Source organism: Squalius cephalus (assembly GCF_949319135.1).
Source record: "Squalius cephalus genome assembly, chromosome: 6".
NCBI lineage: Eukaryota > Metazoa > Chordata > Actinopteri > Cypriniformes > Leuciscidae > Squalius > Squalius cephalus.
In genome coordinates this window covers 7588569-7601463 of record NC_137127.1, presented here as the reverse complement: position 1 = coordinate 7601463, position 12895 = coordinate 7588569, and the positions used below count along the sequence as shown (strand labels likewise).

At 38.0% G+C, this 12895-nt stretch overlaps 1 protein-coding gene and 1 long non-coding RNA gene across 5 annotated transcripts in view; both read left to right on the top strand.

Annotated features, from left to right (window-relative positions):
• Positions 1–287: 287 nt before the first annotated feature.
• lysmd4 (LysM, putative peptidoglycan-binding, domain containing 4) lies at positions 288–5388 on the top strand. 4 transcript variants are annotated; one of them, XR_013821485.1, is made up of 5 exons: positions 288–663; positions 2270–2547; positions 2662–3227; positions 3313–3412; positions 3512–5388. XR_013821485.1 is itself a non-coding variant. In XM_079873813.1 (4 exons), exons 2-4 carry the CDS (start codon positions 2278–2280, stop codon positions 3314–3316), a joined length of 840 nt encoding a protein of 279 aa, XP_079729939.1. In that variant the 5' UTR covers positions 288–663; positions 2270–2277; the 3' UTR covers positions 3317–5388. The 4 variants fall into 4 exon arrangements, 2 of the variants coding, with proteins under 2 accessions (XP_079729939.1, XP_079729938.1); XR_013821486.1 differs by having other exon boundaries at positions 2662–3412; XM_079873813.1 differs by having other exon boundaries at positions 3313–5388.
• A 2011-nt stretch (positions 5389–7399) lies between these two features.
• LOC307160017 overlaps positions 7400–12895 on the top strand; it is a 34388-nt gene continuing 28892 nt past the window's right edge. Inside the window, exon 1 of the long non-coding RNA XR_013821488.1 lies at positions 7400–7522. This is a non-coding gene — a long non-coding RNA (uncharacterized lncRNA). The remainder of the gene's footprint in view (positions 7523–12895) is intronic.

The window sequence follows — 12895 nt, the reverse complement described above, 5'->3', positions numbered from 1 at the left end:
GGAGTAGGCTAGTCGGTGAAAGAAAGAAAGAAAGAAAGAAAGAAAGAAAGAAAGAAAGAAAGAAAGAAAGAAAGAAAGAAAGAAAGAAAGAAAGAAAGAAAGAAAGAAAGAAAGAAAGAAAGAAAGAAAAAGAAAGAAAGAAGCATATAACCTAGCAACAATTGTTGATAAAATGCCATAAAATATGCATATTATCTCCTCGTAAAGTGATAGGCAGCAGTGTATCACAACTAGATTACGTCTAACTGGTCTGACCTTTTGTCAATTACAACATCCTGCCGTGACACGTTGTAAGAGACTCCGTATTCTCAACCACACCTTACATGACTGAGAGAAACTTTGTAGTCTTGAAACCATTTGTCAATCCAGATAATCCACTATGTCACTTAACCATTATACTTTTTAAACGCCTGACAGCAGATTTTGATTTCGAAACAAAGATGTCTTAAATTATATCGGCAAAAAAGTATCGCTCACACAACCACTTATGTAAAAGAGAGCGTGGAGGACTCTCCTTCTTCAACGATCTGATTGGCCCGAGGACCTGTCAATCAACACTCGATCCCTCGCCAGCACTATCAAACTCGGTTGCGGTATGAAGTTTCTAAAATGACACTTTGGGATATTTTTGTCGGCACAATGTTGCTGTTTTTGTCTAGAAAGGTGAGTGTTATTCAGACTCACATCAATAACTGGGAAAATGATGGAAAATCAGACTTTAACTTCGAAGTTGAAACCATAACATTGAACGTGTCGGCTACTGTTGTAACCTTTGTTAGTGTTTACTGTAAACCTACTCCATTTTTTCTTCTTAACAAATGTAAGGTATGTTTTGTTGATTTTTGCATTGTGTTTTGTACAATTTGGGAGGGGGGAAAACTTTTCAGACAATGTTATTTCATGTAACGGTGTTAGACAGTAGGCTGATCCGCTGTTTTTGCGGTTGGTTGCATATAATAATAATAATAAGCTCAACTCTGATTTTCCTGAAGTACCAATAGTAGGCTACCACTAAGTCTAGTAACGTTTGATGTATAAATATGGACAATGATGTTTTTGACATCAAGGATTTTTTTTTTTTTTACATTCTGCAGTATGTTTCTCACTTTAGTTTCTAACTATTTTTGAAATAAAATGAATCTCTGCCTGCTATGAACTGACTGCAGATTAGACTGCTGTTTCTCTGGTTATTCAAATAACATGTTGGTGCCTGGTTCTTCAACTATGGGCACTTGTGGTCCTGTAGAAAATAAATGTAATCTCAATCTTAACAACACACTTATCACACCCTAAATAGGTTATTTATTTTAGTAATCAATTTCTAACATATACATGCAACACAGGATATTTTTTTTTATTCTGGCAGTCATGAACATTCCCACAATGTCATTTCCAGAGCAATCTAAATAATTTGTTGTGTTTAATAGCATTTTGTATTGAAAATAATGGAAATTACCCTTTAAATGTGAATAAAATGCAAATCTTTTGTCTTTATAAGGCTAAATTTATAGCGTTATTAAGTTGTATGTATCTTAAATACAGAGAATTAAATAATATTTTCACACCTTTTGCATAATTTGACAAAATTACTGCTTGATTGCAATAATAATATTCCATTTACAAGTGATATTCACTTTTTTGGTTTGAGGTTTTGGGATTAGGGTATAAGTATTATTAAATTATATGAAAATATAATTCATGAAGGTATGGGAAATGTTTCCAATAATGTTTTAATGTGATCTTCATAAAATAAAAAAAATAAAAAAAAAGAATAAGCTAAAATCTATATAGATATAAATCTCTAATAATAAAAATACGTTTTGAGCCATAAAAGTCCAAAAAGAACACCTAGCGTACACTGCCGTTCATAAGTTTGGGGTTGGTAAGATTTTTTAATCTTTTTAAAAGAAGTAGGCCTATTTTAAGGCTGCATTTATTTGATAAAAAAAATATAGGCCTAGTGTTTTCCACAACAGTATTGTGGAAAGTGATTGTTATTGTTAAAAATAAAATAATTAAATTTTCAGCAGCCATTATTCTAGTCTTCAGTGTCACATGATCCTTCAGAAATCATTCTAATATGCTGATTTGGCACTCATAAAAAATTTTTTTTTGGAAACCACAATAAAAAATTGTTTTCTTCACTATAACTTTTGACAATTTTAATGAATCCTTGCTTAATAAAGTGTTAATTTCTTTAACTTTTTTTTTTTAATGGAGCGGTAGTGTAAATTTAAGGCCATATTAATTCTTTTACGAATTTATGTAGTTGCAGTGATGAGGCGTGGAGATCCTCTCCCTCGAGCCTTCCAGGCTCCAGTAGACGTACATGCCAGTGCGGATGGCCAAGTGTACATGTTCAGACACAGACAAGAAGAACCGGAAGCTTCATCTGAGGATGAGGAACTCAATGTCATGGAGCTCTGGCCACGGAACCGAGAGTCATCCTCACAGGAGAGAGAAAGAGTGGGTGAAATGCTTTTGCTAGAACGGGACATTTCCCATGAGGACAATCTCAGCAAACTGGCCCTTCAGTATGGATGCAAGGTATCTAGTTCGATTGTGTAGGTCCTTCTCATGTTCATTAACATTTATATTGTGCAGAATTGTGTATGTTGTATGATTTAGGTCCTTAAAAATAATCGTTCTCTATGGTTTCAGGTGGCTGACATAAAAAGAGTGAACAACCTTTTTCAAGAGCAGGACATGTATGCACTGAAGTCCATCAAAATCCCTGTAAAGAAGCATAGTCTGCTAACCGAGGCCAACTCTGAGCTCAGGAATCCCCAGCAAAGACCGTCCCACGATGCAGCATCATCAAACAGCGCTGAAGCGAGCGTCTCGGGAAGACCTCAGGTGCAGGAGTACACCAATTACCTTAAAGAGGTGGACAGTGACATTGAGCGTCTCATCCAAAGCACAGACCCCTCAGAAGAGGTATTTTCGGGTGATTCCAGGGTATCCAGACGATGGGGATGGAGAAGCCAGCGCTTGCGCAGCTATGGCGCAGACTGGGGGATCCAGTGGTGGAACGCTGTAGTTGCCATGTTACTCATTGGCATTGTCCTACCAATATTCTATGTAGTATATTTTAAAACTCAAGAGAGTGGTGAATCTGTAGTGGACAATGGAGTGCTCAACATTTCTGTGCCTACCTCAAACAGTACAGGGGTGAGCGTCAGCTCAGTGAACCCTGGGAATATAATGGGAAACCATCTTGAGAAAAAGCAAGTATAACAATGGAAAATAGTGTATGTTTGTGTAGCCTTATCATTTGGTTTGATGCCTATAATTTTCTTTGGTACTTTGCAGATAAACTAAGTATTACAAGTTGACTACATCTACAAGTCTTTGTAGACACAAATATTATGGTAGATTCACTTAGTGAATTGATGAGCCGTAATAAAAAAAGGTAAGTTTTGGGTTCAAAAGACTAATATTGCACACTATCCCAATGTATTTTGTATGAAAAAGAGCAAACAGCACATCATTCAAAATTTGTGTTCCACAGAAACAAGTTTGGAGCAACATGAGGGTGAGCAAATGATGACAGAAGTTTTCATTTTGGGTGAACTGTCCCTTTAATTCATTTGCATGAAGGTACATTTAAAGAGAAAATGTAACAGATGAGATTGCAAACTAACTGTTTGTCTGCTTACACTCTACACATTGAAATTGTTGTTATTGGTTTCATGGGTGCTTTTATTTAAATTAAGTATGAAATCGTACTAACAGTTTTTCTTTGTGGAGAAAGAAAAGAGCAAAAACCTTTAAAAGTCATTATGAAACATATCTTAGCTTTGCTCATAAAATTGATCATACTATTGTGGCCATGCCTTTGTAAATCTGCTTGATGAAATGAATGCAAAGAAGAAAAAGCAATCTATTTCTTTGTTTTAATTATTTTTATATAGATATATGGAAAGGCACTATAGTGCCAGCAGTGCCAAAGAATGGATGTGTATTCAATAACTGTTTGTTCAGTCACAGTCATTAGAAGTGCAATAAAGACAAGAGCTAAGCTCATGGGCAGATGGACACATTTTGACCTTTGACCTTGCGACATTAAAACATTTGAATCTGATTTTCTTAAAGATGTGAATTGCATGGGGATGGCCAGTGGGCGAGTGATTTAAAAAATGTTCAAATAAAACAAAGTGGGAAAATGTTTATATTGGGTTCTAATGGTCTGATAGATTAAGGTAAAATATGCTATTGCTTACATGGTTGAACAAGGAAAAATGTGATTTCAAATGACATCTGTAATTCAGCTGTGGAGCTCCTCTATCATTTACTAATAAGAAATGACCTTGTGACCCTCTGAGTAATGTTTTGTCTAACGTTGCTTAGGGTCCGGGTTGTAAACACAGAGGAAAAAATGGGCCTGAGCTGATTTTCAACTATTTATTTCCATGAACAGGGTCACGAAAAGCAGCCTGTAATGTATTTTTTGGATTTTGGAAGTCTTAGTAAGCTGTACAAACCCAATACACCCAGTTTAAACTTTTCACTTATGTGTTACTGTCGACACCATATTTGGAGGCAAAAAACTTTTTTTGTAGATTTGCCATTATTTGCCTACATTTGTGTGGTATTCTCAGAATAATGTAATGATACACATAATTTGTAGAAAGCTTAAATAAGCAAAAGTGTTGCTGAGACTGTGATTGTTAAACAGATTCTCCCAGAGTGTCCTAGTGTGCTAAAAATGCAGATTAGACAGACAAGGCTGTTCTATTTGAATGTACGTCAATGGGGATGTCTCTGCGTGGCATAGCATTATTTTGTGTGACTGGGTGCTGATCTTCAACATGTTCTGCATTCCATTCATTCTGGAGCAGAGAAAATTATTTATGGGTTGGCATGAAGACTGGGAGGGGTGGCAACAACAAAGCAAACAAGCATTCAATCATCTATACTATAATTAAATACAAAATATAGCCACGATCCACAGTCCAAGCACCAATGGCCCATGTGGATGATTAGCAATCCACCTTAAATTAATCTAACAATGTGGTTTTTGCAGACAACTCCAACTTGAATCTTCACTGAAAGAAAAATAAAGTATTGAGCAAAAAAAATAAAATTTGCAACCAAAAATAAAGAATTGCAAAAGAAAAAGTATACTTAGAGAAAAAAAGTTTTTTTGCAACCAAAAATAAAGAATTGCAAAAGAAAAAGTATATTTAGAGAAAAAAAGTTGTTTTACAAACAGAAATAAAGAACTGCAAAAGAAAAATAAAGTATTGAGAGAAAAAAAGTTGTTTTACAAACAAAAATAAAGAATTGCAAAAAGAAAAATAAAGTATTGAGAGAAAAAAAGCTGTTTTACAAACAAAAATAAAGAACTGCAAAAGAAAAATAAAGTATTGAGAGAAAAAAAATGGTTTTACAAACAAAAATAAAGAATTGCAAAAGAAAAATAAAGTGGTTTCAATTCGCTCCTTTTATTCTGCGTTTCAGTCAAGTGTGCTCGCGATAGCCTACCGATTTTCCTGTGCGCTTCCCTTTTATGTGCATTTCTCTTTATGTTACTGTTTTGACGTGGAGTGGAGTCAATAAACTGGGGCGTGTTCAACATAAAGTTTGTCTTCCAAAAAATGTCAATATAGTTACAAATTACAATCTACCTAACTACTATTAGTTGTCGTGATCGGCATCTTATGGTTGGTTTCATTATCAAATGATGAATCAGCGCATCACAAATAGTTTGGGTACAAGATCGAGGCAGGTGAAAATAAACGATGAGAGGAATTTAGGAAATTTTGTCGAAAAGTTTTTTTTGCGCTATACTGGTTTTACGGAGTGTTTCTGACTCACCAAAAAGAACCGGTTCATTAGAGTCATATCTTTTTATGAATTTGACTACAGCCATAGATGACCACACCTCGCAAACATCGTGCAGCATAACTTACGTGTTTTCTGGTCATTTGTTCGTGGTAGGCCTACATCATGTCCTCACATTAAAGCGCTACTTTTAAAATGCATTACAGAAAATACTGCTCAGTGCTTACATTTATAATTTAGACTGGGTGGCAAAGCTTTTTCTGGGGTGAGTTATATTTAAAGGGGTCATATAATGCCATTTTTTACAGGCTAATATGGTTCTTTAGGGTCTAAATTAAAAGTTTGTAATATACTTTAATATACTTTAAAAATTCTCATTAGTATTGTAAGAAAACACTCATTTTACCTGGTCAAAAACAGCTCTGTTTTCAGCACGCCGTTTAAGTGCATGCGTCTTTAAATGATAATGAGCTTTGCTCACCCCACCCCTCTGTTCTGTGCGTACACATGTAAGGGGCCGCTCACATATCGCGCCTAAAAACGCGTCGAAAACGCTAGGCGCGCCGCGTTGTCCTTTTTTCCAAAGCGCTCGGGTGGTTGCGCTCCGGAGGCGTCTGTCGTTGCTAAGCTTGGTTCTTGTCACGTGACCTGCGGTGCGCTTGCGGCATTCTGAAAAGTTGAGATGTTTTTATCTCGATGCGGCGCGGACGCGCTTGGAAAAAACGAGCGCGTCGCACCGCGACCGCGTCGCTTCCATTATGAGCGCGCATACCGCGCGGCTACATTTGAAATAACGAACTTGCGCGCGCAAAAGACGCGATATGTGAGCGGCCCCTAACACAATAACCATAACGCGTTGTTCATTATAAACGTGTGATTATGAATTATATTGAGAACGTCGTATATAGAAAACATGCAGTAATGTACCCTGAGTGTAAACAGCCGCATTCATCATGAAGCATGCTAGCGATTTGCAAAAATATAAATATTAATATAAAGGTTAATAAAATGTTACACTCACTTCTTCTTCTGGAGGTGCAGCAGGAACACGAATAGTTTGTACCGATCCTTTTTTCAGGAGCAGCTTCTTAGCAAAACCAGCTTTATACTGACCCTCGTTTGTAAAGCAGTCTGGTGTGTAAAAAAATTTGCGCAAACATGAAAGCATTGACGTTGATCGTGGGGAATATTCCCTTCGAAAACAAACTCAGCCACTGCGTCTTCAGCTGTACGGATTTAGGAACATCAGCATGACTGCTGTGTTCCTTATTACACCCAAGAACAGAACACCACAATCGCTTAGACGCCATTCTGCTCATAGACAGTGCTCCAGCGTATCAACAATGACCGCGCCGGTCCGCGCGGACTATGATTGACAGCTCGCTCACGAGTTGAAACGCTGCTGTCAATCAACAATCGTGGGAGGGGCGTCGATTTTGTGACGTCACAAAATCGAACGGCTTGATTTGAGATGGGGGAAAACATATAAGTAGATAAAAAAACAAAAAACACTGGATGGATTTTTATCATTTTATGATGGTGTACAGGCACTGCCAACACACATTTCAGTACAATCAACTTGTAAAAGTGCATGTACCATTATATGACCCCTTTAAAGTCTGAAAGAAATAGCTGTTTTTGTGAGGAGTCATGGACAGTTTTTGCGCCAGGTAGGATTCATTTACGGCACTACCCATTCATTTCATCCGTATACTGTCAACTCTGGACGCTATCGGTAAGTGAATTTCACATTTGTGTAGTCTTATATTCATCCGTCATATTATTATTTTTTAAACTAGTTTTAAAGGAACTGTTTTGCAAACAAACATTGTCATGTTTGGGCCTTATCTATAGCAGTGAATAGGCCACCAACAAATTGTCTCTGTCCACAGCAGCGATTTTTCCCTACATGTGTTTTCAATCTTTTTGCACTTCTATTCCAAGTCTTCTTTCCTTGTCCTGATTTCTTTCTCTTTACATATTACTGTGAATCAGTGTTAGTATTATTGAGATGTAGTTTTTTTTTATCTTAAAAAAAGTCTTTTTAATATATTTACCATTTATTTATTTTTTTGTTCAATCAAGTTTTCATCTTTATCATGTCTATATAGTTGTTCTGTTTATTTTTTTCAGTTTTAGTTTGTTATTTTAGTAGCTTGCATCAAGTTGATGAAAAAAAAGCGGGGGGGGGGGGGGGGGGGGAACTGGGAGGACAATTCTGTTTTTGTTCATATCAATAGAAGACTTCAGGCTGGTAATATCAAATACGAAATAAAACTGAAATGTAAAATTCAAATTAATATTTTTTATTTGTTCAAATGTGCTACTTTAATGAAATATCGGTAGTGAAACAGTCAACAAGGGTTTGCGTTTATTGCGTTAAAAATCAAAAGAACAGGAAGAAAGGAAAAAAATGGTATTGTTAGCGTTTGTTCAACAGCTGCTTAGACTCAGTCCCATATGATCTCGCAACCTGAAAGCTTGATCTCACAGAAACAGGCGCTGCTGTGATCCTGCTCCAGGCCCCACAGCTTTGGCCCCGTGCCTTCTCTCCGTCTGTGTCTCGGCGGCTGCAGCACAGACTGGGCCCAGAGAGAAGACCACCCCTTTTCTTTGTCTGCAAACGCAAACCGCAGTTATTACGCAAACCTTAACACTCCCAGAGCAAGTTCTGATGTGATCTGTTTGATTTCTGCATGATCCAAGGAATATTATCTCAATTTTTGAATGCTGGTTAGACTTACAGTATAATACAGACCGACTTGCAATAATTGAAAAGGCTGAGAACCTCTCTTTGTGTGTATTCTGAGTGTTTCACAGTCCTGAAAGAATCTATAAATCTATTAAAAACATGCATACACTCTTAAAAATAAAGATTCCTTTTTTTGGCATCTGTGGTTTAATGGAGAACCTTTAACATCCATGGAAACTTTCCATTGGGCAAAAGCTTCTTTATTGAGGAAAAGGGTTCTTTAAATTATTAAAAAGTTCTTTAAAGTCTAGAATATCTGATTGGCATAGATAAATGCACACCAGGCCTATATGCGAGGAATCTTGTTTTGAAGGGTCTGAAATTGGATCAAGTAGCCATTTGTGTGTGTGTTGTGTTTTGTTTTCTTATGGTCGATCATGTGTACTTGTGGGACAAATCAGTCAATCTGAAGCATGCATTGAGTAAAAAACAGTGAAGAGATTCAAGCTCTGTGGCTTTAAAGACTTTGCTCACTTGTGCGGTTGGCAGAATGCCGTGTGACCACAAAACAGCCCTAATCCTTTTTCCAAAGAGCTTTCAACACTCATCTTCCTGGCAGTTTTGCCTCAAACTCATTCGTCTGCTTATAAATGAGCTGGTTTGATGGTATTGTGTGCGACGTCCACCAGAGGGCAGCCTTATCCTAAAATTGCAGATAAAATGAAAGCATGCAATTGATTGCTATTTACAGTACAGTACACCTTAGGTATTCCTTTCATTTGTCCCTTGAAACTTTCTTGCACATTGCAATTTCAGGCTTGGTTTATGGAAATGTGTACATATAGGTTATATAAATATATATACACATACGTATATGTATTATGTTAAGCACCCAAAGCTCATTGTGCATATAGCTTTAATCCAGGTGCTGATTTATTGTAACTTACTATGCATGTACAGTATAAATGTGTTTGTTTAGCATGGTTACTGCAGGCGCTGCATGGAGAGAATAGGGGGTTTTCTTCTCCCTGGGGGATTGAGAGTAATTTGTAGTGAAATTTCCAGCCAGCAGGGTCGTTTCGCAGGTGGCTGAGAGCACAGGGCGTGGTGAGGAATGAGAGAAGCAATTTGCTGTCTGAAGGCTGTGAATATGAGCATTGTTGCACGGCAGCAGGTTGGGTCGTGAGGCGATGGGCTTCGAGATCAGGGGCAATTTCATGGCAGGAAAGGTGGCAGAGTGAGAGAGATCAAAACAAGAGGGTGATCCTTTGAGGTATCTCTTTGCAGACAACAAAATAAATAAAGTCTTCATATTATATGTGACTGAACATGGATCTTTGAAATTCCCTGAGCTTTTTTGTTTTGTTAATATGACCTTCTTTATGGTGATTAATGAGAATATTGACATGAGAAAATAATTTTAAATGCTTTTATTATTACATTTACGTCCGTTTTTAATTGAATACTTCACCTATTTTTAATGCAATTAATGTGAATGTTGACCATAATTGTCAAGGGAAGAATTTCAGTTAATAGCTGTTGTCTTTAATTTTGTCATAAATGTCTTAAATTTCTGCACACAAAATTATCATATGATCAAAAACAGTTATAGTGCACTGGTCATATGGATTATTTGTATGGTGCTTATTTATTTATTTATTTATTTTTATTATTATTTGAAGTTTAAAAGCCCCTGATACCCATCCACTTGCACTGGAACTTCTCTTTTTGTGTTTCACAAAATAAATCTTACAGGTTTGGAGTGATGTGAACTAGACCTTTTAAGTCGGTACCAGTAAGGAGAACCAGGGGCCCGAGGTCCACTAAGGCAGTGGTTGCCAAACTGGGGAACACGCACCCTGGGGGGGCCTGGCAAATCTAGGAGATAGTGTACACAGTCAGCAGATTGTTGTGCAAAAGAAACCTCTTCAGGGTGATAAAAGACCCGACTGCAAATTTATCCCACTTATTATGCAGCTGCTTGCCGCGTAATTAAATAATTGAACACAAGATATTTATTTGACATTTTATTACCTCAAGATCTCTTGAGTACCCGCTTGAGCGGTCTGTTATCAGTTGTAGCATTTTTTTGTCGTGCAAGATGGCAAGATACCCAGATGGCACAATTTAAAAATCAGAATCGAGTTTTGTAGGATTCTGCACTAAGCATGACAAGTTTGCGAAAGGACTAACAGTGTCAGGTAAACATAAAAAGCAGACAAAAGTCTACTTCAAACGTCACAACTCCCATAACACCAGACGCGAGCGGCGTGACAAAAGCAAAAACAACCCATTATAATCATTGATGCTGTCTACACTAGATGCGGCGCAACACAACGAATCCCAGACAGTAAACTGATGCCCTGTTTGACTTCTGATACAAAGGACGAATGGATTTTCAACATTCTCTTTATCGTGTCCAGTAGACAGTCTCAAGCTGTCGCGTCGGTTAAAAGACAAGAAAATATGACGAGGCGCACAGTATCTCACCCTCGGATTCACAGTACAATAGTAGATAATGAAGAGAGACCACAGTGTGTCGGATAGCTTCTGACAGTATCAGACAAAAAACTCGTCACTGTGCCCCCTTACCTCTTCTTTATTAACCTAACATTTCTATATGTGGGGGCCTTCGAATAACGTCAGACAACACAGGGCCAATGAGTCAAAAAGGTAAAGAAACACTGCTTTAAATCTGAATCACCTTTTCTCTCTAAGCTTTAAAGGGATACTTCACCTCTGGAAAGATGAATGTGTATTTAAAATGGGTCATTTATGTAGTAGAAATGTGAAATTATTTTTGAATTTGGAGCCTTCTAGACTGAGAAAAGCCAGAAAATTGGCTGGGGCTGAGGCTGAGGGCCGCGGGAGAACGGCACGAGGCCGGTGGCGTGATTAGTGATTACGGAGGAGCGGGAATTTTCTTAGCAATGTTGAAACGCACATCAACCGATCACTTGTTTAGCGTTCATGTAAACACTACATTCAGATTCACCAATCGGAATAAATTCAGTTAGATTGAAACAAAAGTTATGCATGTAAACAATGAATGGCGACTGCAGAAAGCAAAAGCTGAATCCCGGACATTTTGGACGATCTCGACGACCGGACATGTCCGGGAAAAAGAGGATGGTAACCCCTACTACTCAGCTTTCTCCACAGAACAAGAGCCTGCTAGCTTAGCTTCCAAAGAAAGATGGCTGACACTGTGTACATTCTGTGAGTGAGATCCCACCCTCTGTGGGCGGGTTGAAAACATGCAGAACAGCCCCTGCTACGGGCTGTAGTCTCTCGCCTCTGGCCAAAAAAAACCTCAGATGACGCAAAATGACGATTTTTGAGTCATCGGAGGATTTTTTCCAGACAAAAAATACATAAATCTCTCGTCTCAGGGGGACATGAGGGAGGAAAGCACGGTAATTCGAAAACACTACGGGTTTTCTACTGATACAAAGCTTAATGCTAAATCCTGAAGTATCCCTTTAAGTTCCTGTAGAAATATGTGCACACACTCTAACGCAATAAACCCAACACGCAATTTGTTTGGTGCTTTGTTTTAGTTACTGAAATGCTTATGTAGGCTAGACATGAGAATCAACGAGAGTCAGAACGAAGGTCATATCATCAGACACACAAGCGTGCAGTTGGCAGTTTTATTCCAAGAGGTATTATGGTAATCTCTGAGGCTTTGGTTCTGATTCAAATAGCAGTTCAGCTCTTTAAATCCCCTGCCAAAAGTCTCCTACATGGCTTAGGTCATACCAGAGGAAAGAGAACTGTGAGGAAACACACATGGATCAAGGGGAGAAATAGGGTAGTTTGATTTCTTTAGCGAATATGCATTCTTGGCAACATTTTCCATCTTTTTCTCTTCTAACTGCCATTAATAGGATGGTGCATTACAATATGTCTGAAGAAAAGACCTGAATAAGCTTTAAAATGCAATAAGTAAGGTGTGAAGAGAAGAAAACCACAGCAAAGCTCACAGTCGCGTGTGTGTGGTCAGACATGTGTTACTCTTTCGGGTGATTTTTGCTGTGATGGTGAGCATCTCCTTCTCTGTGTCTCTTGGGAATGTTTTTATGGAAAATCAGCAGAAGACACAGCTGGCTGAAGAATGTGATGTGCTGTCAGTCAAGTCCGGGCTCCTGTGTGGGTGGGAGTTTGTCTTACTCCCCCACTGTGGGGGGAACCAATAGCATGGCACCTGTTTTACATTCCTCTAAGAGGCCTTGGGTTCTGGAAAGCTGGGGCTGATTCCAGCAAAAGCTGCTCAGGCATGGGATATGGAATAAAGCAGTCAATCTGTGCAGCACATTTCTTTGCAGTCATGTCCATAGTGTTTTCTTTGTAACAAATGTAGATAATGCTCTTGAACTAATAACAAATTTTAAACGAATGAAATTTTTATTATAG